The sequence below is a fragment of the Puma concolor genome, chromosome A1 (genome assembly GCF_028749965.1).
Source record: "Puma concolor isolate L17-30 chromosome A1, mPumCon1.1.hap2, whole genome shotgun sequence".
Taxonomy (NCBI): domain Eukaryota; kingdom Metazoa; phylum Chordata; class Mammalia; order Carnivora; family Felidae; genus Puma; species Puma concolor.
The window spans coordinates 191,880,960-191,906,926 of NC_141667.1; the positions used below are offsets into that span (position 1 = coordinate 191,880,960).

The 25,967-nt window shown below is 36.1% G+C and overlaps 2 protein-coding genes across 4 annotated transcripts in view; one reads left to right on the forward strand and one right to left on the reverse strand.

Annotated features, from left to right (window-relative positions):
- Window positions 1-21,645, forward strand: part of LOC147584694 (uncharacterized) — a 28,292-nt gene extending 6,647 nt beyond the window's left edge. Inside the window, exons 2-4 of the mRNA XM_086710340.1 lie at window positions 8,789-9,112; window positions 15,569-15,653; window positions 21,565-21,645. Coding sequence (XP_086566466.1) covers window positions 8,789-8,990 — 202 coding nt within the window. The 3' untranslated portion in view covers window positions 8,991-9,112; window positions 15,569-15,653; window positions 21,565-21,645. The remainder of the gene's footprint in view (window positions 1-8,788; window positions 9,113-15,568; window positions 15,654-21,564) is intronic.
- The window catches only part of UCHL3 (ubiquitin C-terminal hydrolase L3), a 101,021-nt gene continuing 90,790 nt past the window's right edge, over window positions 15,737-25,967 (reverse strand). For all 3 annotated transcript variants that reach the window (XM_086710322.1, XM_086710312.1, XM_025924126.2), the window contains 3 exons: window positions 22,263-22,338; window positions 16,510-16,568; window positions 15,737-15,948 (listed from right to left, as the gene is read on the reverse strand). In XM_086710322.1, the coding sequence (XP_086566448.1) occupies window positions 15,865-15,948; window positions 16,510-16,568; window positions 22,263-22,338 (219 nt within the window). In that variant the 3' untranslated portion in view covers window positions 15,737-15,864. The remainder of the gene's footprint in view (window positions 15,949-16,509; window positions 16,569-22,262; window positions 22,339-25,967) is intronic.

Here is a 25,967-nt window from a genome sequence, read left to right on the forward strand (position 1 = left end):
ACAGGAGGTGACTGGCTTTGATAACTAATGCTTTGGCACTATGAAGTGTAACTCCAGCCCAGGTTTCTTGAAACAAGTGGTAGGGGTAGAGAAGAGATAGGGTGAACCATAGGAAAAAGGCTATTCTGTGTTCTAATGGGGGAAGGGACAAGAGAGAACTGGACTGAATGGTGCCTGGGGCAGAGACTCTAAGAGGAAAGGGATCTGGTGACTGGAAAGGTCTGCGAGAAGAGACAGGCACAGTGGAAATGCTTCTAATAAAAGAACTGAATTTATACTGTGGTTGGTTATGGTTCAAAAAGTACTAGCCCTTATGAGTTCCAAGATAGCCAACATCTGGATTGTATGTATATTTCTCATGCTTATAGAATATCTTTATTAACAGGAAGATTCACCCCTACAAGGTAGATAAACATATATATAAAATATATGGAAAAAATGTATGTATATGAATATATTTCAAAACATAATATATTTTATAAAATATTTCAATATATTTCATAAATATATAAATACATTCCATTATATAAAACATGAAAATTGTTCCTGTTTACAGACAATATGGTCTTGCATAGAGAAAATTCCAAAGACTCCACCAAAAAACTTAAAACTAATGAATGATTTCAGTAAAATTGCCACAGAATACAAAATCAACATACAAAAATCAGTTGCATTTCTACATACTAACAACAAACTATCTGAAAAAGAAATAAGGAACAGCATTTATAACATCTTCAAAAAGTAAAATAAAATACTTAAATAATAAATTTAACAAAGAAGGTGAAAGATCTGTACCCTGAAAATTACAAGACATTTATGAAGGAAATCAAAGACACAAATTAAATGGAAAGATATTCGTATTAATGGGTTGGAAGAATTAATATTGTGAAAATGTCCATAGTACCCAAAGCCATCTATGGGTTCAGTACAATCCCTATCAAGAACATTCATTGGGGAGGATATTCTCTTCAATAAATGGTGTTAGGAAAATTGGATAGTCATGCACAAAAGAATGAAATTGGACCCCTATTTTTCACCATTTACAAAAGTTAACCCGAAATGGATTGTGATACCTGAAACTATAAAACTACCAAAGGAAAACATAGGAGAAAAACTCCTTGACATGAGGATTAGCAATGATTTTTTGGATATGATACTAAGCACAAACAACAAAAGCAAAAATAAGGAAGTGGTTCTACATCAAATTAAACGCTCCTGCACAACAATGGAAACAATCAACAAAATGAGAAGACAACCTACATAATGGGAAAAAATATTTGCAACCGTCTATCCGATAAGGAGTTAATATCAGTTATATATGTGTATATATATATATTATATATATATTATATATATTATATATTATATATATATATTATATATATATTCCATATAATTCAAAGGCAAAATAGAGAGAAAGAAAGAAAGAAAGAAAGAAAGAAAGAAAGAAAGAAAGAAAGAAGAAATATGACTTGAAAATGGGCAGAGGATGGGGCACCTGGGTGGCTCAGTCGGTTAAGCGTCCAACTTCTGCTCAGGTCATGATCACATGGCTTGTGAATTTGAGCCCAGCATCGGATCTGTGTTGACAGCTCAGAGCCTGGAGCCTGCTTCAGATTCTCTTTGTCCCTCTCTCTCTCTGCCCTTCCCTGGCTCGTGCTCTGTCTCTCTGTCTCTCAAAAATAAACAAACATTTAAAAAAAATTAAAAAACAAAAAAAGAAAAGAAAATGGGCAGAGGACCTGAATAGACATTTTTTCCAAAGAAGATATACAAATGTCCAACAGGTACAAGAAAAGATGCTCATCACTAATTATTAGAGAAATGCAAATCAAAACCACAATGACATGTCACCCTACACCTGTCAGAATGGCTAGTATCAAAAAGACAAAAAAATAACAAGTGTTGGCAAGGATGTGGGGGAAAGGGAGCACTTGTGCACTGTGGTGGCAATGTGTATTGGTGCAGCCACTGTGAAAATCAGTATGGAGTTTCCTCAGAAAATTAAAAATAAAACTGTATGGGGGCGCCTGGGTGGCGCAGTCGGTTAAGCGTCCGACTTCAGCCAGGTCACGATCTTGCGGTCCGTGAGTTCGAGCCCCGCGTCGGGCTCTGGGCTGATGGCTCAGAGCCTGGAGCCTGTTTCCGATTCTATGTCTCCCTCTCTCTCTGCCCCTCCCCCGTTCATGCTCTGTCTCTCTCTGTCCCAAAAATAAATAAACGTTGAAAAAAAAAATTAAAAAAAAATACAATAAAATAAAAAATAAAACTGTATGATCCAGCAGTTCTACTTCTGGGTATATATCCAAAGGAAACACAATCACTAAATCTGCAACCCCATGTTCATTGCAGCATTATTCACAATAGCCAAGTCATGGAAACAACCCAAGTATCCATCAATAGATGAAAAATCTAAACACACGCTTGCACACACATGCACATACAAAATGAAATATTCAGCCATAAAAAAAAAAAAAAAGAATAAGGAAATCCTGCCTTTTGGGACAACATGGATGGACCTTGAGGGTATTATGCTAAGGAAAATAAGACAGAGAAAGACAAATACTGTATATTCTTACCTAGATGTGGAGTCTAAAGAAACCAAACCCATAGAAATAGAGACAAGAATGGTGGTTGCCAAGGGCTTGGGGGGGGGGGGGGGAGGTGGGGCATAGAATGAGCAGATTTGGTCAAAAGGTGCAAACTCCCCAGGTATAAGATGAATAATTCTAGGATGTTAAGGCACAGTATGGGGACCATAGTTAACAATATTGTATTATACACTCGAAAGTTACTAACAGTAAATCTTAAGTGTTATTAACACAATAAAAAGAAAAAAATGTTAATTTTGTGAGGTGATGGAGGTGTTAACCTTATTGTAATCATTTCACAACTATGTGTCTATCAAATCATGTTGTGCATGCTAAACTTACGTAATGTTGTATGGCAGTTATATCTCAAAACTGGAAAAAATAAAGTTCATGTAAACAAAAAGTACACACATATATAATGATAAAGTCCCAATTATCCCACCTTTACCCACAAAAATATATCCTATAGTGTTAGTAATTAGAAGATTATGATGTCAGTACTTACAGAATGACATTCAGACAAGTAGTTTCGATTCTGTACTTGGAATTGGAAACTAAAGAAAAAAAAAGAAGAAAAACAGATAATAGTTAAGAAATAAAGACAAGGCAGGGGTGCCTGAGTGGCTCAGTCGGCTAAGCGTCCGACTTCGGCTCAGATCATGATCAAATGGCTCGTGGGTTCGAGCTCCGCATCCGGCTCTGTGTTGATAGCTCAGAGCCTGGAGCCTGCTTCAGATTCTGTGTCTCACTCTCTCTCTGCTCCTCCCCCACTCGCGCTCTGTCTCCATCTCAAAAATAAATGAACATTTTTTAAAAATTTAAAAAAAAAAGAAAGAAAGAAAGAAAGATAAGGCGGGGGTGGGCGGGGGGAAGTTGGGGGGAGGCAGGGTGGAGATAGAGATGTGCCAGGAGCCAGAAGGGGAAAATCAAGGTAAACCCATATTTGATCATTCCCCCTAAAATGTAGACAAACCTTGAGGAGGCTTTCAGTACAGCCTTAGGATGAGATGAGGGCTCTGCCCAATGGATGAAGGCAAGGGTCCTACACTTGTCTTCTGAATCTGCTGGATGGTTAACTGAGAAGAGACAGATGAGAAGCCCTTGGTCCTTATCAATGTTTCCCTGTGTTCACAGACCTCTCATCAAGAGGTCGATGCAGATGGTAACTTTGGTCCATGCGACCAAGCCCATAACATGAAGAACAGTTGATTGTTTTCTTCCTACTGTAAAGATCTTAAGGGCTTGAAGTTTGAGGGGGGGGGGGGGAAAGTTGTTGGGGGTTTTTTGGTTTGTTTGTTTTAACATGTAGAACAGTTTCCTATCATTGAACTCAAATTATTTAACATAAAATCTAGGACTTCTTGTTGTTATTAAGGTCCTGCATCCTCATTCTAGGCAGAATTGCAAAACCACACTATAATTCTCTGAGTGATAGCAGCGAGATCAAAAGAACTTACCCTAGAATTAGCTTTAAAATAAACTATTGGGGCTTCTGGGAAAGGAGAGAATGTGTGTTTACTACACTTCTCTTCTGGAAGCCCAGTAAGATGAGTAAAATAAACTGTATTTTCCTTAAAAGGATATCTTTAATAACTAGCATCAGATAAAAATTGTGAAGTCCAGATTTCCTTAAAACACATTTATTTTTTTCTTTGTGTTTTTATGTTCTGGTAGAAAAGATTTTCCTGGCCTCTCATTAAGTTTACTAAAAAAAGAGGGGTGCCTGGGTGGCTCTGTTGGTTGAGCATCAGATTTTGGCTCAGGTCATGATCTTGCAGTCTGTGAGTTCGAGCCCACATAGAGCTCTGTGCTGAAAGCTCAGAGCCTGGAGCCTGACTCTGATTCTGTGTCTCCCTCTCTCTGACCATCCCCTGCTCACGCTCTGTCTCTCAAAAATAAACATTGAAAAAATTATTTAAAAATTTACTAAAAAAGAGCAACAGCCATACTACCTGTTCAAATTGTTCTGCTAAAAAGCCAGGGGGAAAAATTAAGCATGGTGTTTACTATATTATTAATACTTTAGAATTGTAATAACCATTGTTTACATTTTGATATTGAACCCACAGAAGAAACAGCTCATCTGTTATAGGAAACTTAATTTTATATAATTATAGGAAAGAATTTTTTAATAACCCTTTCATTCTCCCTATTGTATGAGAACTGGCTGGGTATTGATAATATATTAGCTGCAAAAACGAAAGGATTTGGGGAGCTGAGTGGCTTAAGCGTCTGACTCTGGACTTTGGCTCAGGGCATGATCTGCCAGTTCGTGAGTTGGAGCCCTGTGTTGGGCTCTGTGCTGACAGCAAGGAGCCTGCTTGGGATTCTCTGTCTCCTTCTCTCTCTGCCCCTGCCCCCCTTGTGCGCGGTCTCTCTCTCTCTCTCTCAAAAATAAATAAACTTAAAAAAAAAAAGGAAAGGAAAGGATTCAAAAACCACAAAATAAACTGGCTTGGGAAACGAGACCCAAGTTGGGCTCCTAGGCTTACCACTAGTACTTAGGCCTCAGTCGTAAGATGACAGATTTCTAACAAAGCTCATTCTTACTTTCATGCGATGTAAAGAAACTACAAACAGCAATGAAAAGAAGCCTTTGACTGTTCTTCAGAGTTCCAGTATGGCCATGAAATCTGTCTGTGCTGACACAGGTCTGATGCTCCCTCAAGGATTAGAAATAATCACAGAAGATGCCAGCCTTGCACTCAGCTCCATCAGAAGCTTCCATAGAGTGAGGCACCTGAGTGGCTCAGTTGGTTAAGCATCTGACTCTTGCTTTCAGCTCAGGTCATGATCTCACTGTTTGTGAGTATGAGCCCCACATTGGGCTCTGCACTGACAGCTGTGGGGCCTGCTTGGGATTCTCTGTCTCAGTCTCTCTCTCAAATAAATAAATAAATAAATAAACATTAAAAAAAGAAGAAGAAGCAGGAGGAGCAGCAGCTTCCATACGAAATGAGGTAAAGGAGTTCCCTTGAAGGTGGACCTCAGTTTAGAATGCTCCTGAGAATCAGCAATGAAAGCAGGTGGCCTCTGAGATAAATCACCCAAGTCCCCTGGAGGAATGCTCCATCCATGAGTCTATGATAAATTTCTCTGGTCGCTGTGGACAGAAATAGACCAGTCAGGCCAAACTATTTCAATCCTATATAACTCAATTAAAAAATAAAAACAAAAACATGACATTGGGGCTTTCTCAGGACAGAGAAAGAAGACAATTATCTACTCCATTTCTGCTTACCGAGACAATAAATTAGACTTTGATATGGATCAAGGCTACACACACATGTATACACACACATGCACACTCCTCCACAGATTACACACACATATATCTTCTTCTGCTGGATCTTTGAATAATGAGACGTAGTGATTAGGGCCATATGGCTTTGTTACTTTAGGAAGTATTATAATGGACTGTATTTTATTCTTGCAGAGATAGGCCTCCAGGCACGATCTAGATAAATAGAAGAATATGGGGAGAAAGGCCTAAAACTTTGCTGTGTATAATATAGAGGGCTGTTTGTTGTAAACAGGAAAAATTCTTTGCAAGATATATTGGCAATGTAAAATTAACCTTTTGTTTTAATCTGTACAACAAAATAAATTTACAGTACTATTTCATGCCAGAAAAATTATTTGCCAAAGAGGTGCTTTGTTCATTAAGCCCTCGTGGCCAGGGAAAAATTTATTGTATACTAAACCAAAAGAGCAGGATTTGTTTTTGACCTGTTTTTAATTGACATATCCAGCTAAAACCATGAAGAGAAGATAAACTCTTCTCCCACAGAACTAGATTTTTCAGAATCAGACATTAGTAGTGTCTATGTTTATTGTCCTATCAGTTGAATAGATCTAATGTCAGGTTAGGACCGTGACCATAAATCAACATGTCACCTGCCTTAAGTATCCATTTCTAGTTTGGTTCCTTTGAAAGGAGTCTTTGGGCTTATAATTCTTAAAACTCTTAAAAGCATGGCTAGAGTGGGAGCATCAATTATGAAGGTAGTAGTTACAGACAATTACCAGATTTAGAAAAAGGAGAAAAACTTTTCAAAGCTAAGTCCAGAAGGATCTTAATAACACTGGGCCCACAAATCTAAACTAAAACTGGCTTTGAGTAGCTTGGTTGACATTTCTGCATGCCCTTAACACCTTGTATGGGATGGCACCTTACAAACTACAACATGCTTTATGCTACCTTAATATCCTCCACCACCCAGACATACTCTGCCAGTGCAAGAGATCAATAATGATTGTATAAAATTTTTAGGAGGGGGCTAAATATTTGCAGTATTCTTGCTACTGGCAATGAAAATTCAGATTGAATATGCCTGGGGATAGTCTGCAAAATGGACAACTTTATCTCAATTGTAGTATTTACTTCCTAACATCCTTCTGACTTCCTTTTTTCCATCTGCACGTGTTCTGGAAGAAAGCCAAATGGAGACATACCTTCGAGCTTTCAAAGCAACAATATAGAAGGAGTCAAAGAACTATTACCTTCCATGATGCTGACTCCCTCCATGGGTTATAGCCAACCCACATGTAGCCAGACGTAGGCATTGACCAGTTGCCTCCAAATTTCCAGTGCTCAGAGGTCTGTCCTCAGCATAAGAAGTCCAACTGTAAAAAGTGGAAATATTGAATATCCGAATTTTCTTAACAGCTGTAGTAATAAAAATTAAAATAGGTTTTGTCACAACCATATATATATTGAACTTATCTGACCTTGTTTTGTCATTCTAGCACCATGTTGGAATTCATCAAAATTCAAATAGCTTATAAACGAAGCATGAACAGTAATACTAACTTGAAATGTTGAATTAATTACTCAGGGTGATTTAGATTCTGTAAACATAGCTGTCAAAAAGAAAAACAGCATTCTTGGCCCTCCAGAGTAAAAGATTCAGATAAAAATGTTTTCCTAATGAGCAGTATGCTCTGGTATAGTATTATTACAGGAAAGACCAAAATTCCAATCGTCCTTGCTAAATTGCATGTTTGCTAACTTCAGCTATTTTGAGATTTTTTTTAAAAGTTAAACCGTTTCTGAGTTACAGAAGAAGTATGCACAGTTCCCTTGTGCCTGGAAATGAAATGTTATCTATTCATTCCATCTTATTTAAATTCTTTAGAAAATTAGGTGAGTCTGATGATTCATGAAACGAACTTTAAAATTATGTTCAGTATAGCTTGTTGCACTCTTGGGGGTGATTATGATAATAATAGCTATCATTTTTGAGCGCCGGCTTTTATGTACTAGATTTATAATTCTCACAAAAGACCCACATCAGTCATTTATCTAATGTGTTCATTTGCCCAAGACCACACAGAGACAGAAGAACCAATAATCAAACCATGTCTAACACAAAAGTCTAAGTTGTGTTCCTGAATCAATGACATTTAGATAATTTTTTTTTTGTAGAACCACTGTATTTTATGCCATAACCTCAGTATCATGCCATTAATCAAGCATTGTGAGAATATTGAGATTCTAACCTACCAAGGCCAGAAATTTTCTAGTGAAGCAACTCTCACAAGATATCCATTTAGTGAGAAAGAGTACCAACTGGACATTAGGGGGGGAAATTCCGTTTTAAAAAAGTTCCATCAGCCAGGATCTCCAAATTGAATAGAAGAGGTGTTTAATCCTACAGAGGTGGTTTACCTCTTCAACTGAGTTCTAGAATCTCCCTACTCAAAGTGGGTCCTCAGACCATCAGATTGGGTCCTTGTTAGAAACGTATAATCTCAGGCCCTACACCTAATGGCTGAATTGGAATCTGCGTTTTGACAAGATCTGGCACCTTGTATGTTCACTAAAGTTTGAAATGCTCTGCCAGATGGGGCACGTGGGTGGTGCAGTCGGTTAAGCGTCTGACTTCAGCCAGGTCACGATCTCGCGGTCCGGGAGTTCGAGCCCCGCGTCAGGCTCTGGGCTGATGGCTCAGAGCCTGGAGCCTGTTTCCGATTCTGTGTCTCCCTCTCTCTCTGCCCCTCCCCCGTTCATGCTCTGTCTCTCTGTCCCAAAAATAAATAAACGTTGAAAAAAAAATTTATAAAAAGAAAAGAAATGCTCTGCTAGATGATGCATTTTCTTTTCTCCCACCTCCTTAGATCCCTCAATCATCCCCTTTCTTACCTGTGTTTTCAATTTCTCTCTGCTGTTTTTTGTCTTGTTTACCCTCACACAGAAATACTCCTTTAAAAGTCCTCTGCTGTCTCCATGCATCCCGTGTCATTTCTCTTTTCTCAACCAAGTGCCTTGAAGGAGCTGTCTGTACTCCCCGAATCTACATCTTGCCTCTTGTTCACGTCTCAACCCGCTGCAGCATAATCACCCACCGAACATCATCTGGCCCTCTACTCTATGCCAAACACTGTACCAGACTCTGAGGATAAACTGGTTGTGCAAGAGACACAGTTCTTGTCCTCAAATGACTGTCTCTGAAATTGCTTTGACCTCGATAACCAACTGACTCTCTAAATTGCCAATTCCACTTTTCCTTCATTATCAGGTAAGAGGATTCAACTGTCTTCCTCCATAAGTCAGAGGTTGAAGAGATTTTGGAAAAATGTAAAATACTGCTACTCTTCTCCCTACCTTTTTAAGGAAAATAGTTATTTTTTAAGTTTATTTATTTTGAGAGAGAGTGTGAGGGAAGGGCAGAGGGAGAGAGAGAGAGGGAGAGAATCCCAAGCAGGCTGCACTCCACCAGTGTGAAGCCCGATGTGGGGCTCAAACCCATGAACCCTGAGATCATGACCTGAGCTGAAGTCGAATATTTAACCAAGAGAGCCACCCAGGTACCCCCAAAATAGTTATTTTCATAAAATTTTTTATGTTAACATTATGGGGTTATTTTTAATTTTAAAATGAATTAATAAATATTGTGAAAGTGTTTTAATGTCTAATATTTGTAGGTCAACAGATGTCATCGCTATAAAATCTCTCTCTGGGCTCCTCAATAATTTTTACGAATGTAATGGGGCTCCCGAGACTGAAAAGTTTGAGAACAACTAGATCCCATTTGAAAACCAGCTTAGTTGCTCAACAAATCACTGAACTCTGTAGCTATCAACTATACAAGTAATATCAGAGGGATATGAATAAATTGGCCTAAGCATGTCTACCCTATGTTTTATTAATTTAGCTAAAGATGAAACTTTCTCTAGGCATTTCATGCACAGTCAGGAAACCAACTGAACTAGTTGGAAATAGTTGGCTACTAGCCCTGAAAAACTAAGTCTTCCCTGGAATATTTTTAGCAACTGAGATACATGCTCCTGTCTCCTGAAAATGGACAACAAGGTAAAAACTAAAACAGTTTTTAAATATTCCTTCTGTCTTTATGTTGCCCACAAGCAATATTTTCTAAAGTTCTTAAAAATAAAATCAGTAAGTACAATTATGCTGTTATCTTGAATCCTTCATACGTACTAGATTATCAAGCCATACCGGACTGTGGCTATAAGAGCAATTATATTTACAACATTAAAATGAAATATTTCAGGACTTGTATTTTGTTTCTAAAATAAATCAATTTTTTAGAAGAATGCATCTTTTAAATTATACCCAGAACATGAAATATCACACTTTGGTCGTGAACAATGAACAATGTCACATCCCCATTAACTGTGCATGCTATTATCAAATGCGTGTAGTTCTTTAGCGGTGATGAAGGGCAGGAGGAACTTGTGGTTCCAAAGACTTTGTATTCCAGGCAGAATAAAGAAAAAATAACTTCTTACTACTGCTTAGCCCTAAAGGAAAATAGAAATGTAAACTTTTGTCATGCTGCCATCTGCTACTACAGGTAGTTAAACTCTCCGTAGGCAATGCAACTTTTTCACAGACAGGTTTTAGGACACTTTTAAATATAGTCTAATCTGCAACTTTTGCATGTGTTTCAAGTCTTTCATGTTTAGGATACAAATACGGCCTCAAGCAGTTTGTTTCCATCTTGTCCTCCCAGAACATGTGCAGGACATGCTCTAAAAGGATACCCTATTGAACATAACTTATTTAAATCCCCAATAGAAAGTAAAAGTTTTCTTTCAGTTGGTTTTTATGTGGCAATTACTGTTAACTTTAAGTCAAAAGTAAAAATATGCTCATTCCAACTGTAAAAGTACATATACGTGTAGATTAATAGTGCCGCCTATAAGAGCATGGGGCCTTGCTTTCTATTCTTACCACCGCCCTTATTGTATCCGGGCGAGAATATTAGAGAGATGGTGAGGACAGTGTCAGCCTTAGAAACATCTTTGTTAAGTAGACCCAGTTATTCCACTTTTGTTAATACCTCCCAATTATGGTGCCTAGAGTATACAAAATTATATGCACAAAGATATCCTAAGTGGTATTAGTTGTAATGGCCCTAATTATAAACCGCTTAAAAGTTTAAGGGAGGGGTCAGCAAACTTTTTCTGTAAATGGCCAGAAAGGAAATATTTTAGGCTTTGCAAGCCATGTCTCTCTTAAAACTTCTCAAATGTGGTGTCTGTAGTACAAAAATAACCATAGACAATATGTAAGTAAATGGGCCTGGCTGTGTTCCAATAAAACTTTATTTACAAATGCAGAGCCAAGTTTGCCAACCCCCGGTATAGGGAAATAGTCAATAAACAGATATAGCCATGGTATCCAATGAATGGTACATTATGTACTCATTGAAAATTAGTAATGAATAGAATGGAAAACATAAGGAAGTCTATAAATAATAAAGCAGGATATGAAAGTGTATGAGTGGGTAGGATCATGGATGTAATAACACACCAAGCATATAATAAAAGGGTGACATATTACTAACTGTAGTTATAATAGGGTGGCAGAGCAAATAAATGGATGACTTTGTAAAATAAATAAGTAAATAAATAATAAATACCAACTATGTTTACATGTTGATAAAGGACACATTTTGAAGGACACATTTTGACACTAAAATATGTCATTCACATTCTTTGGGATTTATTCTTGACCGCATGGATTTTTATTCTAAATAATTCAGTTTATATTCATAGCTGTCTTATAGAGTAGGAAGGCTTTGTTATCTTTTTCCAAGCCATTTAAATAATTGATTTTACAAAATAGCTTTTAGTATAGGTTATGTCCACTTAATGCCCTAAACCACAGATTCCCATCACTCCAACAGTTACACAATAAGGTAATGCTCACAATATATGGCCTTTATTGTCTACATAACTTCCCATGTATTACCTAGGTGTGGACTATGGAAATGTCATATTGGGGACTCTCACCTATCAAGTAGGTGGAAGGAACAGACAGGTTCAGAACCACTATCCTAAACAAAGAAATCAAGAGAAAGATTTAGAATAACTTTTATTCAAAAGCAAAACAAGTGGGGTGCCTGGGTGGCGCAGTCGGTTAAGCGTCCGACTTCAGCCAGGTCACGATCTCGCGGTCCGTGAGTTCGAGCCCCGCATCAGGCTCTGGGCTGATGGCTCAGAGCCTGGAGCCTGTTTCCGATTCTGTGTCTCCCTCTCTCTCTGCTCCTCCCCCGTTCATGCTCTGTCTCTCTCTGTCCCAAAAATAAAAATAAAAAACGTTGAAAAAAAAATTATAAAAAAAAGCAAAACAAGTAAAAATATACAGGAAACTAGGCATGGGGATTTGTCTGATCAGCTAGTGCCACTAGCACTTAGACAAATGTTCTTCATGACACAGGATCTTCTACATCACAATAGTTTCTGCAGGCCATATTTTGAAATCAAAAGAAATGACGAAACTTACTTTCGGCTACCTGAAAACTCAATATTTTCCACACTTGGATTTTAGTATTAATTTTGTTGACAGCACAAGGAACCTCGTTTTAAGATCTTACCAGAGAATTTTTTTTAATTTTTTTCTAACGTTTATTTATTTTTGAGAGAGACACAGTGTGAGTGGGGGAGGAGCAGAGAGAGAGGGAGACAAAGAATCCAAAGCAGGGTCCAGGCTCTGAGCCATCAGCACAGAGCCCAATGCGGGGATCAAACCCACGAACCCTGAGATCATGACCTGAGCCAAAGTCCGATGCTTAACCAACTGAGCCACCCAGGGGCCCCATTACCAGAGAATGTTAATAAAGACATTAACTATTAAACTTTATATGTGTACTTTAAATTAGCTCTAAACCTTCTACAATGATTATATAGTTTTCAGAGTGGTTTTACTTTAATTTCAGCCAAGGATTTAAATAATCCACAGAGAATTTAGACCCGTTATTTGCCTATTCAAAGTATGAATGTGTGAACATGTGTGCATGTGTTTACACATATATATGCATGAACAAACATATCTATATATTTGTTAGTTCTCAAATAATGCATATATATAAAAATATATATAGGTACAAATATATATAGACATATATGTAAGCTTTCTCTAAAAGAAATGAATTTCTATAAATAGAAAAAAATTTTAAGTGATGAAAATATTAATTTTAGCAGTTTTCTTTTACAAGCTACAGTACAGGAATAAGCTTATAGATGCTACTTTGAAAGATATTATAGTACACAGACAATAGCTGAAAATTTATATTGTTTTCAAAATGAAACAAGCAAGTTATAGGTTATACATAACCCAATACCAAGCTTACCTAATAAGAACTGTATACAAATCTAAGATGGAATGAACTAAATTTAAATCAGGCGTAAACAATTTTTATACAGTATTAAAGATAGTTTTCACTTAAGACATATTAAAATGGATTCACCACGGAATACAGAAAATCCCTATTTTAGTCACAAATGAACATGGAGAATATTAGAGGTTAAATATGGATATCATAAACCATTTCAGTACTTGAAAGCAAACCATTACACCCACTGAAAGGTGATGTTTTGTCAATTCCTGAAAGTCCAAGCAAAAACATTTAAGGTGTTAGTTCTATTCAGTTCCACTTGTATATCAGTCATTAACAATTTCCAGAAGTGACCTATGACTCGACCACCCTTAGTGTGTCTCTCTGGAAGTTTCTACACAAAATTAACCATCAATTTCTTCTCCAAGTGCTAAATTTTAAGAAAGTGACCCAAGTATTGTAGTTAATACAGTAAGACTGAAATTCTAGGCATAAACCTAAGAAAAGAGAAAAGAGTTTCACAAGGGACCAGCATCCTAATGTGTGTGCAAAAGAATGCCAGCCCTAAAATATTGCTCCATAAAATGTCTATAAAATGACATCCATAATACAGATTATTTTTTAAAAAGCTCTGAGTTCTGCAGTTGCCCCCACCCATATAACTGTAATTAAAAAAAAAAAAACTTTAAGCCGATATTTTCAAGATACTTGACTTCAAACCCTTCTTGCATATTAAGTGTCTGAAAAATTAGTACTCCTCACAGCAATCTTTGAGAAATGATGTAAAATTTTAGTAATAAATTCTATGTTAGGAGAAATTCAGCGAAAACTATTGAGGAATACTTAAAATTCTAAGATAATATACAAGATAGACGTGAGTACAAAATGCAACTGATGTAAAAAAAAAGAGACACTTGGTTGGTTGTTATTGGCAGGACAGAGGCACCATCTGCTAACACTCTCAGTTGTTTCAGATTATTTCTTCAGCCCTATTGCCATCACTTCATTCAGGCCCTCTTCACCACAAAAAGAACTTAAGATTTTTCCAAAGTGACTCTCCTCATTATAGTCTATCTTTTCTAATCCAGCGTTTCCCAAATTTAATATGCAACTGAATTACCCAGAGATCTTGTGGAAATGTAAGTTCTGATTTGGTAGGTCTAGACTGGGGTCTGAAATTCTTCTTTTTTAACAAGCTCTCAGGTAATACTGATACAACCACACTTTGGATAACATAGATCTAACCCATTCTGTAAGCCATTGCCCCATTACTCTTCCTAAAATACTGATCTCCTGTCACTGCCTCAGGAATCTAGGTGAACTCTGTGGATCGCGTGTACACATTGGCAATCACTTATTGGTCCAGAACTTCATTCAAGACCAATGTGGTCTTTCTCCTAACTGCTATGCTCATTCCAACCCACATCTGCATCTTTTTCCCCTGAGGTAAAATGTATATGCAGTGAAGTACAGATTTGATCATTGCATACACCTGTGTAACCAATGCCCTCCCCCAAAGATATGGGACATTGCCATCACACCAACCCTGTGTTTTGACCCTGGTTTATAAATACCCTTCCACCTTTCCTCTATCCTTGAGGACTCAGCTGAAGCCCTTCCTTCTTCAAAACACACATCAAATTCACACACATACCTCTATCTAAATTACTACTTCTTTTTAAGACCGAGCCACCACCGTCACCGAACTAATTGCAGTGATCTCCTCACAAACCTCTCTACCTCCATTCTTAGCCCCCCCCCCCCAATATATTATTCACAGAGGACTCAGAGTGATCTTCAAAAATTATAAATCAAATCTGGTCATTCTCCTGCTTAAAATCTTCCAAGGCTTACCGTCACATTTGCAATAAATCCAAACGCCCTTTTCTGTTGTCCTGTATCACTAAGCTCCTCCTTCTCTAACCTCAGCTCTTGCTACTTTCCCCACTACTTTCTATGCTCTGGTCATTGGCCATATGGACCTTCTTTCTGGCCCTACTACACAGTGAGAGTCAGGGACTCTGCATTAATTATTCATCTTTCTCTGACTGGCTATTTTTCTGCTGTTTCGATCTCAACTTCAAAGTTACTTCCTCATGGGAGCCTTCCCTGACTACAAAATCTAAAGTACCCACTCAGTCATTTTCTAAAACAAATTCGACTTTGTGTGCATAGTACCTATCGTTGGTATGTTTCTTATTGATGTGTTTGTTATTTGTCTCTTCTCACAAGAGCATAAGCCCCATGACTGTGGAACCTGTGGATGGAGTTCACTGCTGTAACTTCTACACCTAGAACAGTGTCCAGCTCATTCTAAGTAGATGCGCAACAAATGCTCGTTAAATAAATGTCAAAATTTATGATACAACACATATTCATACTACGCAGATGGAAATTGTGCCTGTGTCCCCGTACAAAATCTCCCATGAAATTAAAAAGAGAATAAGAAAGCTATTGCCAGTCCGCAAACAAGGTAAGTCTTTCACAAGAAAGAAAGGGAAGAAAAGAACTGCAGCTGTAATGTGGGGCAAAAATAAAACGCAGATTAAGTCAAAGTTTAATTCACATAAAGTTTAATCAGTCAAGTTAATGAAAATATCAAAATTTCTCAGTTAGTGTATGGCAGCAGAAACTTAATTTTTGTTGCAAATAATACAGTATTTGGTGTTTCCATTACTGACAAGCTATGCTGCAGATAGAGCAATTGCATTGAACCTCAATTCATCAGGGTCACGTTCCATAAACTTCTTGCAAACTTCTATGGCATCCTATAGGGACAAAAATGGGTAATTTTTCAGTTTATAAACATGCATTTTATTACTAAATGATAAATAAGTGTTTCATATTTTCCTAATTTATACTAATTTTATATTGCAGCCCTCTTTTTTCCCAATGCAAAATAACTTTAAGCATACCAGAAGAGTGAATGGTTGGTGGCCTAATTTGCTTAGTACAAAACTATAAGATACATATTTTGTTGATAATCAGCCACACAATTTGTTCATAAATTTAAAAATCTCTAAATGAGGATCAAGACACAAATGATGGTTTCTTTCAGTGAAATACGGGATAGGATGTGCACCTCTTTCAATACTGTTCTTGTCTTTTTCAAATTTGATACTTGTTCACACAAAGAGCTCTGAAAACCTCTTCATTTGCTGTAGGTTTTTAACACGAATTCAGAGTTTTCTTTTTGGATTTTCTCAAAAAAGAAAGACATGGAAGCACCCAAATACAGAGAAAACGTTATACAGGTGATCTTTAGAGGTATTTTAAGGATAACAAGAACATTAATAACACTTCACGTGGCCAACAAGTTTTGTTGTTACCTCTAATAAAGTTTCATCACTAGTTTCCCCATGGTTAATTGGAAATGGTTTCCGTCCATCTGTGGAAAATGAAGAAACAGTTAAACGTTTAGCTGCTTACACAGGACAATGTACTTCCAGCTTGCATCTTCCTCCTCCCACAGGGAGGCAAAGTTAAAAGATAATGGAAATGATATATCCTATAAAAACGATTTCAAATGTGCTATCAATATTTTTCTACATTAAATGTTATTAGAACCTTGCTTCCATGTTTGAAAGTCTAAATTAGTTTCATAAACAGAAGATTTAGAAACATACACAGTTTTAATTTCCCTAAGAAAAGCAAAACTAGTAAGCCAGTTTTTAAATTTTTTTTTTTCAACATTTATTTATTTTTGGGACAGAGAGAGACAGAGCATGAACGGGGGAGGGGCAGAGAGAGAGGGAGACACAGAATTGGAAACAGGCTCCAGGCTCTGAGCCATCAGCCCAGAGCCCGACGCGGGGCTCGAACTCACGGAGCGCGAGATCGTGACCTGGCTGAAGTCGGACGCTTAACCGACTGCGCCACCCAGGCGCCCCAAGCCAGTTTTTAAAAAGTTAAAATCCTAGTTTCTACTCTCATAAATATGAAAAATGTATTGCTTCATTTTAAAAGCTGAATCAGAAGGCTCCTAAGTGAGACTGACATGCTTACACCCATGAAAGGGAGCCACCACAAGATTTCTTTATTACCACCAATAATTGTGTACCACCAAGGCAGGAGTACAGAGCAGCAATCTAAACAACTGAGGGTCATTTCACAGATCACCAAAATTAATTAAACACAAATATAAACATCTTGAACAAACTACTCCTTCATGAATGCTATGAAAAAAGGAAAAAGTCCAGTATTATATAAACTCATCCTAACCAAAAGTTAATTGATACTCTATCCAAATCTAAATCTCAGATGTCTTATAAGTGGCACTTCAAGTTCAATTCATAAAACACAATCCCTTTTATAATTCCTGGCTTCCAAATGTAATAAAAATGTTTGACTCCATATGCATATACAATAAGAGTTGGACCGATAGAAACCACTTTGGAAGAAAAATATGAGGGAAGATTAACCAAACAAACTGAAAGGCAAAATGAGACAAATACTAAGTCTGGAGAAATAAAAAGTTTTTTAAAAAGTACATTAATTATGGCTCAGCTTAGAATAATATTTCTGTGGTTACAATAATACAAACAACTGCAACAGAACTAGAAGAAGAGAAAGGAAATCATCTATTTTGTGATTGGGAGGGTGGGTAAGGAACAAGGGTGACACAGGAAAAGTAAATTCTTTTCCTCATGGGGAGTGAAGAAATAATACTTTGGCCACTTCCACCTCCAGCCAGGATGGAGTAACTGGTACCAGACGAGGCCTCCCACCAGAAACAACTTAAAAAACTGGACGAAATAGCTGAAACAGTTGTTCTTAGACATTAGAAAATAGGTAGCCTGTATGAAAGCCCAAGAGTAATAGTAGCTTCCTGCCAAGTCCATAATGGGAAACCCAAGTAGAGCACAATCGCCTTAATGAGGAGACTGAGCAGAACAAGAGCAGAGTTCAGCAATTTGCACAACATCAGAGAGAAAGTAGCTCCCCACTTTGCAGAGCTGTTGCTCTTTGTCCGGGCCAGGATCAGCGTGCCAGGTGGGGCAGGGAGCAGTGTATCTGGGTCTGAGTTTTAGGCTTGGGGTGGCCAAGAGCTCATTTATTTACAAGACGATTGGGTAAATCAAGAAATACACAAAGAGTAATGGAGAAGAACACTAGAATAAACTGTATGGTATTAGATTAGATTTAGAAGTATTAATGTAAATGAATGCTTTTAACTACATAAACAGATATAATTGTGGGTACATCTATACTCATATGTACATATACATATGTGAGTGTATTTTTATAATACACACAAATATAGCTTTGTCTGCTGAGAGGGCCTGGTAGCAATGAGCACACTTACCGCCCAGATGTTGGTTCTAAATACCATTTTCTGCTAAAAAGAACCAGGGCTCTATGGAAAAGCAACTGAAGAGAGGGCTGGGGCACAGAAAATAAAAGATGAGCCTAGAACATCTTATTCTATGTGATAGGTAGAAAGTGCTTGAAGAATGACAGAAACATATCAAAAGGACAAAAGAGCCAGCTTGAAAGGGTTCCCTTCAAGGCCAAGTCTGGGAAAATCTGAGGATGAAAATAAATTATGGTAATGGACTGTAACCTCCTGAGTAAAATATGAACCCAGGAGTCCATTCTGACATTGAATGAATGAAGGAAAAAAAAGGAACGTTTCTAATGCTGGAGGAATTTTTTTTTCAAATCACCATTTGGCAACCATCATAGTGATAATTCAGTTAAGAATCATCAATGGATGCTAAATCTGATAAAGGCTTAAAGAGAAACTGTACATTTACATAGGCTTGAAGTATCTCCTGAATATTTATTCATCACTTCCTAACTAATAAGTATAACATATTAACATATTAATGTTTAACATACTTGTTAACTTTATAGTGGAGAAACCAGGCATATACCATCTAAACCAAATGATAAAGGTTATCATCACCAATAATGGGACAAATCAACATCATGAGCCTCCTGAAATGATGCTCCACAGCACCACTTCTACGGTATATGTGCTAAAAATGTACAAATTATGAGGAAATTATCAGACAACCCAAATTGGAAAATAATATCAAAGTAACTGCCCTATATGCTTAAAAATTAATGTGAAAGACATGAGAGTTAAGAATAGATTGAGGAGCCATTCCAGATTAAAGGAGACAAATATGACAACTAAATACAACACACAACCCTGGACTGACTGGACTCTGAACCTACAGAGGATATTGTAAACATCAGAAAAATTTTACTAGGATCCGCGAATTCAATGATAATATGGATCAGTGTAATTTCCTGATTTTGATAGTTACACTGTAGTTATGTAAGGGAGCATCCATCTGTTTTGAAGAAATACATAAATATTACAGAATAATGGGGCACCATGTCTGCACCTTATTTTCAAATAGTTCAGACATACTAACTGAATCTGGGAAATCTAAGTAAAGAGTTTATGGGAACTCATATAATTTCTATACATTTTTATAGAAAATTAATATGATTTCAAAATTAAAATGTTTTAAATGATCAACTAGTATTCTTGTTACTCTAGGTAGACAATAATTTTCTGGTTAACAGTTTTCAAATCTGCTGGTTCAATCAGTTCTAAATCCACTTTCAAACTTCACTGTTCTAATGTATCCATAAAGACTAATTACATCTATTTAAAAATATGTACTTCTTCCTCACCCTACATATGCAGGAATGACATGAAGCCCTATGGAAAAGGAAGATGTGATAAGAAAAATATGAATAATTCCATTCCTTTCATCAGCTAAACTTACAATTTAGTAGAGAATGACAGTATTCAAGATGACCACTATCCTTTGTTGAATAATTACCGTGTAGAAATTAACTTGCACTATGTCTACACTCTGATAGTCTTATTTTTATTTAATTTTTAATTTTTTTAATGTTTATTTATTTTTTGAGAGACAGACAGAGTGTGAATGGGGAACAGGCAGAGAGAGACGGAGAAACAGAATCTGAAGCAGGCTCCAGGCTCTGAGCTGTTAGCATAAAGCCTAACAGGGGGCTCAAGCTCCTGAACTGTGAGGTCATGACCTGAGGCAAAGTCAGACACTTAGCGGACTGAGCCACCCACCCAGGAGTCCCTGATAGCCTAATTTTTAAAAATAAGATTACTTCAAAATGATTTTTTTTTCCTTAAAAACCACATGCTGTTCTCTTAATCACTGTTTTCTATTCACTGACTCCATAGTCTTCTCCCTCAACATTCCTTTTACATTTATTAGGAATTCTCCACAGGGTTTTGCTGCCAGTTTCCCTTGCAGTGAATCAGCAACTGCCCATTTTCATTTGTTTTGTACTTATCCCTCTTCTCTATGACATCTAAAAGATTACTGCTAGTCTTTAGAACTCTGAAATTCTTTAAACACATTTAAAGAAAGTAATTCCCAGAGGGCTCTAATTCTCTATTAGCCATGATCATTCTTCTTGCTAAAGAACACCTAACCAAACAAGACCTCAGTAGTTGTGCCTTTCTTTTCTGATGTTCTTCCTTTTCTGGTGTTCAAACCGATTTTAAAATCCTTTTGTGCTGATCTTGGCATGCTACAAAAGAAAACCATTCTTCATATGTAGCTTACCCTTTGATACACATCTTTCCTTCTGTCTTTTTTGGCCTTTGAGCTCAGAGAGCTAGCTAACCAAATAGAGTTTTTTAGTCAACTCCTTCCTATTGAGATGATCAGAGATTTCTTTTCCCTAAATATTTCTTAGATGTTATTTTTCATTCTAATGATAATTCTCTCATTGGGAAAGTCATCATCACTTTCATGGTTTTGGTTATGGCTCATAGTTATTATTTCTCTGGCCTTTCCTAAGTCTACTTTCTTGAAGTCAACAAAATGTGTCTGGTAAGTCATAGCACTCTCTTTACTTCCATTTCCACTAGCTATTCTTCATGATTTAAGCTTCAGAGTAGAAACTCAGCTTCCAGCAACCAGACATGTGATCCCCAATCACTGCTACATCTTATCTCTATACAGACTTGGTAGACTGAGTTAGCAAAGCTTGTCTTCCACGCAGCCATGCGGGTCTGTCACATACTCCCGTGACAATGACTTCCCTTCAGCTTGATTCTAACTCAAAACACTCTACTATTGTAAACAACCCTCAGGGGTACAGGTATCTATACAATTGTGTTCTTTCCTTTCCTCACCCCTTTAATAGAGCCATTCTTTTTAATCAAGTATATTATTCTGTTACTATTTTCCAAACATAAAATCTACCTAAATTTTATGGACCACATTTACAGTCACAGGAGTTCTTTCACAACTCTTCCACCTTTAAATAAGTTGCAAGTTAATATGTAGATGGCAAATGAGAAGAAAGAGAACTAAAAATTATGGTGTCTAGAAATTGAAAAGACTTCTCTTTTGTATTTGGTCTTTTTTTAGCCCAAGAAGGTCTCATGGCGGAGACAAGAAGGACTCACAATAAGTACTATATACCAACTATTAAAGAATCGTCAAGAGGTGTGTTATGTTTGAATGGATCAATTAGCACTATGAGGATCTCCTCCACCACTCCCCGAAGTAGTCCACCTACAGGTAATTTCTAGAAAATAAGTGCAGCTATAGGCCAGAATGCCAAATAATTAATCACAGTTACTTTGACATACGTCTTAAGGAATGGCTGCCAGAAAACACAAACTCCTATAAAGTTAAAAAATCAGAGGCAACACAAAGAGATAGTACAAAAGCCTGAAACTAGTAATACCCATTACTGAATACAAAAATTAGTCATTATGAATATTACATGGTGTTTTAAAAGTTGTTTCAGGATCAAGATAGTTCATCCAGATGATGATAACTAACTTAGTAATTTAGTTAAGAATGCTGAAGTGATTTATAGGAGTTTCCTATGATTTTTACTTCTGTGTTTTGCTTGAGATGCGAAGGTGGTATGCACACTTTCTTGAATTATAAGTTGCTTAAACATCAAAAAAATTATTTTTTTCTAGTAAAAAATCTTAAATGGAAAACTGTCATTATGCCAACTCAAGTAAATACAGTAAATGTCAACAATCCTGTTAATCATAAATACTTTCCCATTTATCATTTCCTTCCCCAGAATAAATTTAAATAGATCTTACCTAATTCATAGAGATGCCCATCTACATGAACTAATGCAATAAAATGAAGATCTACTTTTTCATCTATACTTGGTGCCTGAAATAGGAGGGAAAAATATATATTATACGTGTTAGTAGTCAATCAAGTACATTGTAAACACATACAAATATGAAATGGCATGAGAGAACATTTATCCAACATAATTCAAGGCTTATTAATCTTTGATATGGTGGACAAAGAATGAACATGACCACATTTATGACAATGTGGAAACACTGAAAAACATCCACCAGGAAAACATCGACTAAAGCACATCTTTCTTAATCTCAACAGATCTAAAAACCTTTAGTATTGTCCAACTCTGGAAGGCCCAGTACCTAGTACAAGCTGGGTGCCTAGTGGATGCACGATGCATACCTGCTGAATGACATGAGTGCGTGAACTGATTTGTCTAATTTTTGAAATTTGAAATAAGAATGTTTTTAAAAAAATTAATAATAGCATAAAGTTAAAAGAAACTTTTCAAGCTAAATTTTAAGACATCAAGAAAGTGAATTCTTTCCTTCATGATTTGAACTTGATAATCTCAGTTTTTGAACAATGTAATATAAATAGTCTTAGAATAAAATAACTCTCATTATTCATCACAGATCAAAAGGTTTAAAAATGAATAAATTCAGGAAAATAGCCCAAAAGAGTAAAGGGGGAAAAAAAGATAAAAGCAAATTAAAATACAATTAACTATAACCTATGATTTTTCTCCGGCTTTCTTAGTAAACTATTTGAAATTAAAATTACGTCTACTTGTTTCTTGTTTTGTTTGTGTGTGTGTGTGTGTGTGTGTGTGTGTGTGTGTGTGTGTGTTTTAGTTCACTGAATTCAGTTTTCATTAAGCAATATCTGCTACATTTCTTAGAAATTTAAATAAATTACCCAAGGTCAATACATGATTAACTGGCACTGTCTATGATACCGAGTAAGCTTTACAGTTTAACACTACTATGTGTTAGCTATATATCAAATCTAAATAGTCTGAAAGAAAATACAATCACTGTTAAATGCAAGTACAAATTTTAGAGGCAAACGTTTTAAAGAGGCATAAATCAAATTACATCTCATATTAACATCCTGTAAGTAGCACAACACTATCTGAACTGCAAAATTTTTTTTCACCTTCAGGTCATTTTATAATTTTAAATAGTTTTAATAAGTTTTCAGATGCAAAAATTGAAATTTACAGAATAAACATTATTTTGGATTTACTGAATGCTTCTAAAACATTTACAGATAGTGTGACTCATCTAAATTCACATTATTCTTCAGAGATTATTTCCCCCCAATTATGAATGGGAGAACTTCAATGTAACATTAATGTGGCAAACTAGTTCTTAATTTCAATTTAGAATGAAGAATTCCACTGTTGGTAGTAATCAGAATTATCTACTTTTACTATTGCTCCAATAGTAGACTCCTCTCAACCCCCGTCTTGCAGTGGCCTCTATGAGAATGGATTAGGAGGGAGTCCATTCCATCTTGGACCGTTTGTTGGAGTTATCCTTCATCTGAAGCTAATATATGTCTCCCACTATTTTCCATTATGTTAGAAAAAGTCTAGCCCCTCTTGAACATGGTATTTCTTCAGATATTTAAAGACAGTGATATTGAGTTCCCTTATTTTCCTGGTCAGAGAATCAAAAAATATTAGTGATCACTCAATCCAATATCCTCATTTTACTAATGACCAAAAGAAAATTCCAATTTTTCAAGGCTACACCTAAGCAATCTACAAACTATACATTCAGTTCTATAACAAAAAATACTAGAAATGATTTTTTATCCAACTAGAAAGTGGTCTTTACTCATTTTAAGACAATTCTCCCAACAGGATATCAAGTATTTTAAATGTTTAGAACTATTGTATTTTCAAAAAGTATAAATTATTTTAACCCCATCTCTTAGGAATAATACATCTTATAGCTTCTATTTTTCATAATCTGTCAGTACATACAACCATTCTAGAGGTAAAGTAGTACAACTGGAGTTCTAGACCTGAATATGTACCCGATCCCTGTGCACACTGGGTTTCTTATCTGTTTTAAAGTTTAAGTGAAATGCATGAAAGTACTAAATTGTTAAGTGCTATAAAAGCATTATGTAACGTTAAAAATATTAATATTCCATTATCACAAATATAAGAAATCACTCAAGCTAGTGATTCATAATTGTGAGTCATTATACCTTTTATCCAAAAGTGTGTACTAAAAATATAAAACTCCAAAGAGGGTATGAGAAGCCTTCACATTGTTATAAAAGGTAAGTAAACCTCAAAATTTCTAAGCCTTCCACAAAACCTCAGTACCTACTAGGAGCCTTTCCCTTTGGTCAACTTCATTAGTCTGAAATTTGCAATTATCCCAAATGCTTAAAAACTATTCCACTAAAAACAAGAACAATAAAAGAAAAGGCAAAGTCTTCAATTTCAAAAAATGACCAAGAAGGCAGAAACCAGAAACTATAGATTGGATCATATTTTGCCTATTTTTTATATATTATTTTTTACAAAGTTCCCTAATTTATAATATAACACTTATTATTATCTCAAACAATTAAAAAGTCACATAATAAACCAATTAGATAGAAATTAAATATTAAATATAAATTTCAAATTGTAGAAAATATAGTTTAAATTTAATTTGTAATTATCTGATACTTAATATATACCAGGCACTGGTATATGTTTATGTACTTAAAAGTACTGACCAATGAATCATCATATAAACTCTATGAGGCAGGTAATACACTCATTTATTCTCAAGAAAACTGTTATACAGCTAGTAAGTGATGGAATCTGGTTTCAAACTCAGGCAGGGTAGTTCCATAATCCATGCTATGCTATGAAAATATTTATGAAGCGATAAAGCAACAATTAATATGGAAAGCAAAGATCAAACTTATATAAAATCATATAAAACTGGAAACACCAACTTTACGATATGTTCATTTATATTCAGAATATTTTAAAAGTACAAAGGAATATTTAGAATCAATTGTGCCCAAGTTAGAATTTACAAAATTAGGGTTTTACTCTGATCCTGTAATTCACCTTATATCTCCTACTATGCCAAACAATGTGTGGCACAGTAGGGAAGCAAAAAATATTAAACAGGTAAATGAATAAAAATGGCAAATGCATGTTGTGATCCAATGAGGAAAATGAAATAGAGAGACACCAGTTTGTTGCTTGATACTCAGCACAAATGAAAGGCTATTTTATGACCATACTGATATCTGGGGGATGTACATATTTTAGGAAAACTGTCAAAACTCTGCTTCACAGTTTGAGCATAGCTCTAAAAGAGTAAATAAAGGGGAAGAAAGAATGTTTGACATCAACTTTCAATTTATTGAAGCATTAAATGTATGAGGAATCAGACTTCCTCTGGCTTCAAAAGTCATGATGATTTCCAGAAGCATGAAGTTTTTCATAAATGGATGGCATACACCAAATCTTTCAGAGGTAGCATTTCTAGGTAGGCTCTGCCAAATGAAAGTCATTGCTATATAAGTCTAAAACAGCAGAAAGATAGAGCTGGAGTTGCCTAACCCTGCAGTTGATGTCAATTATGAGAATTATTAGAATTCCACCATCAACCTCAACATTTAAGATAATTAGCAAGATTAAAAGAAAGAATGTACTTCTTAATACTTTGCTAATATTATCAACC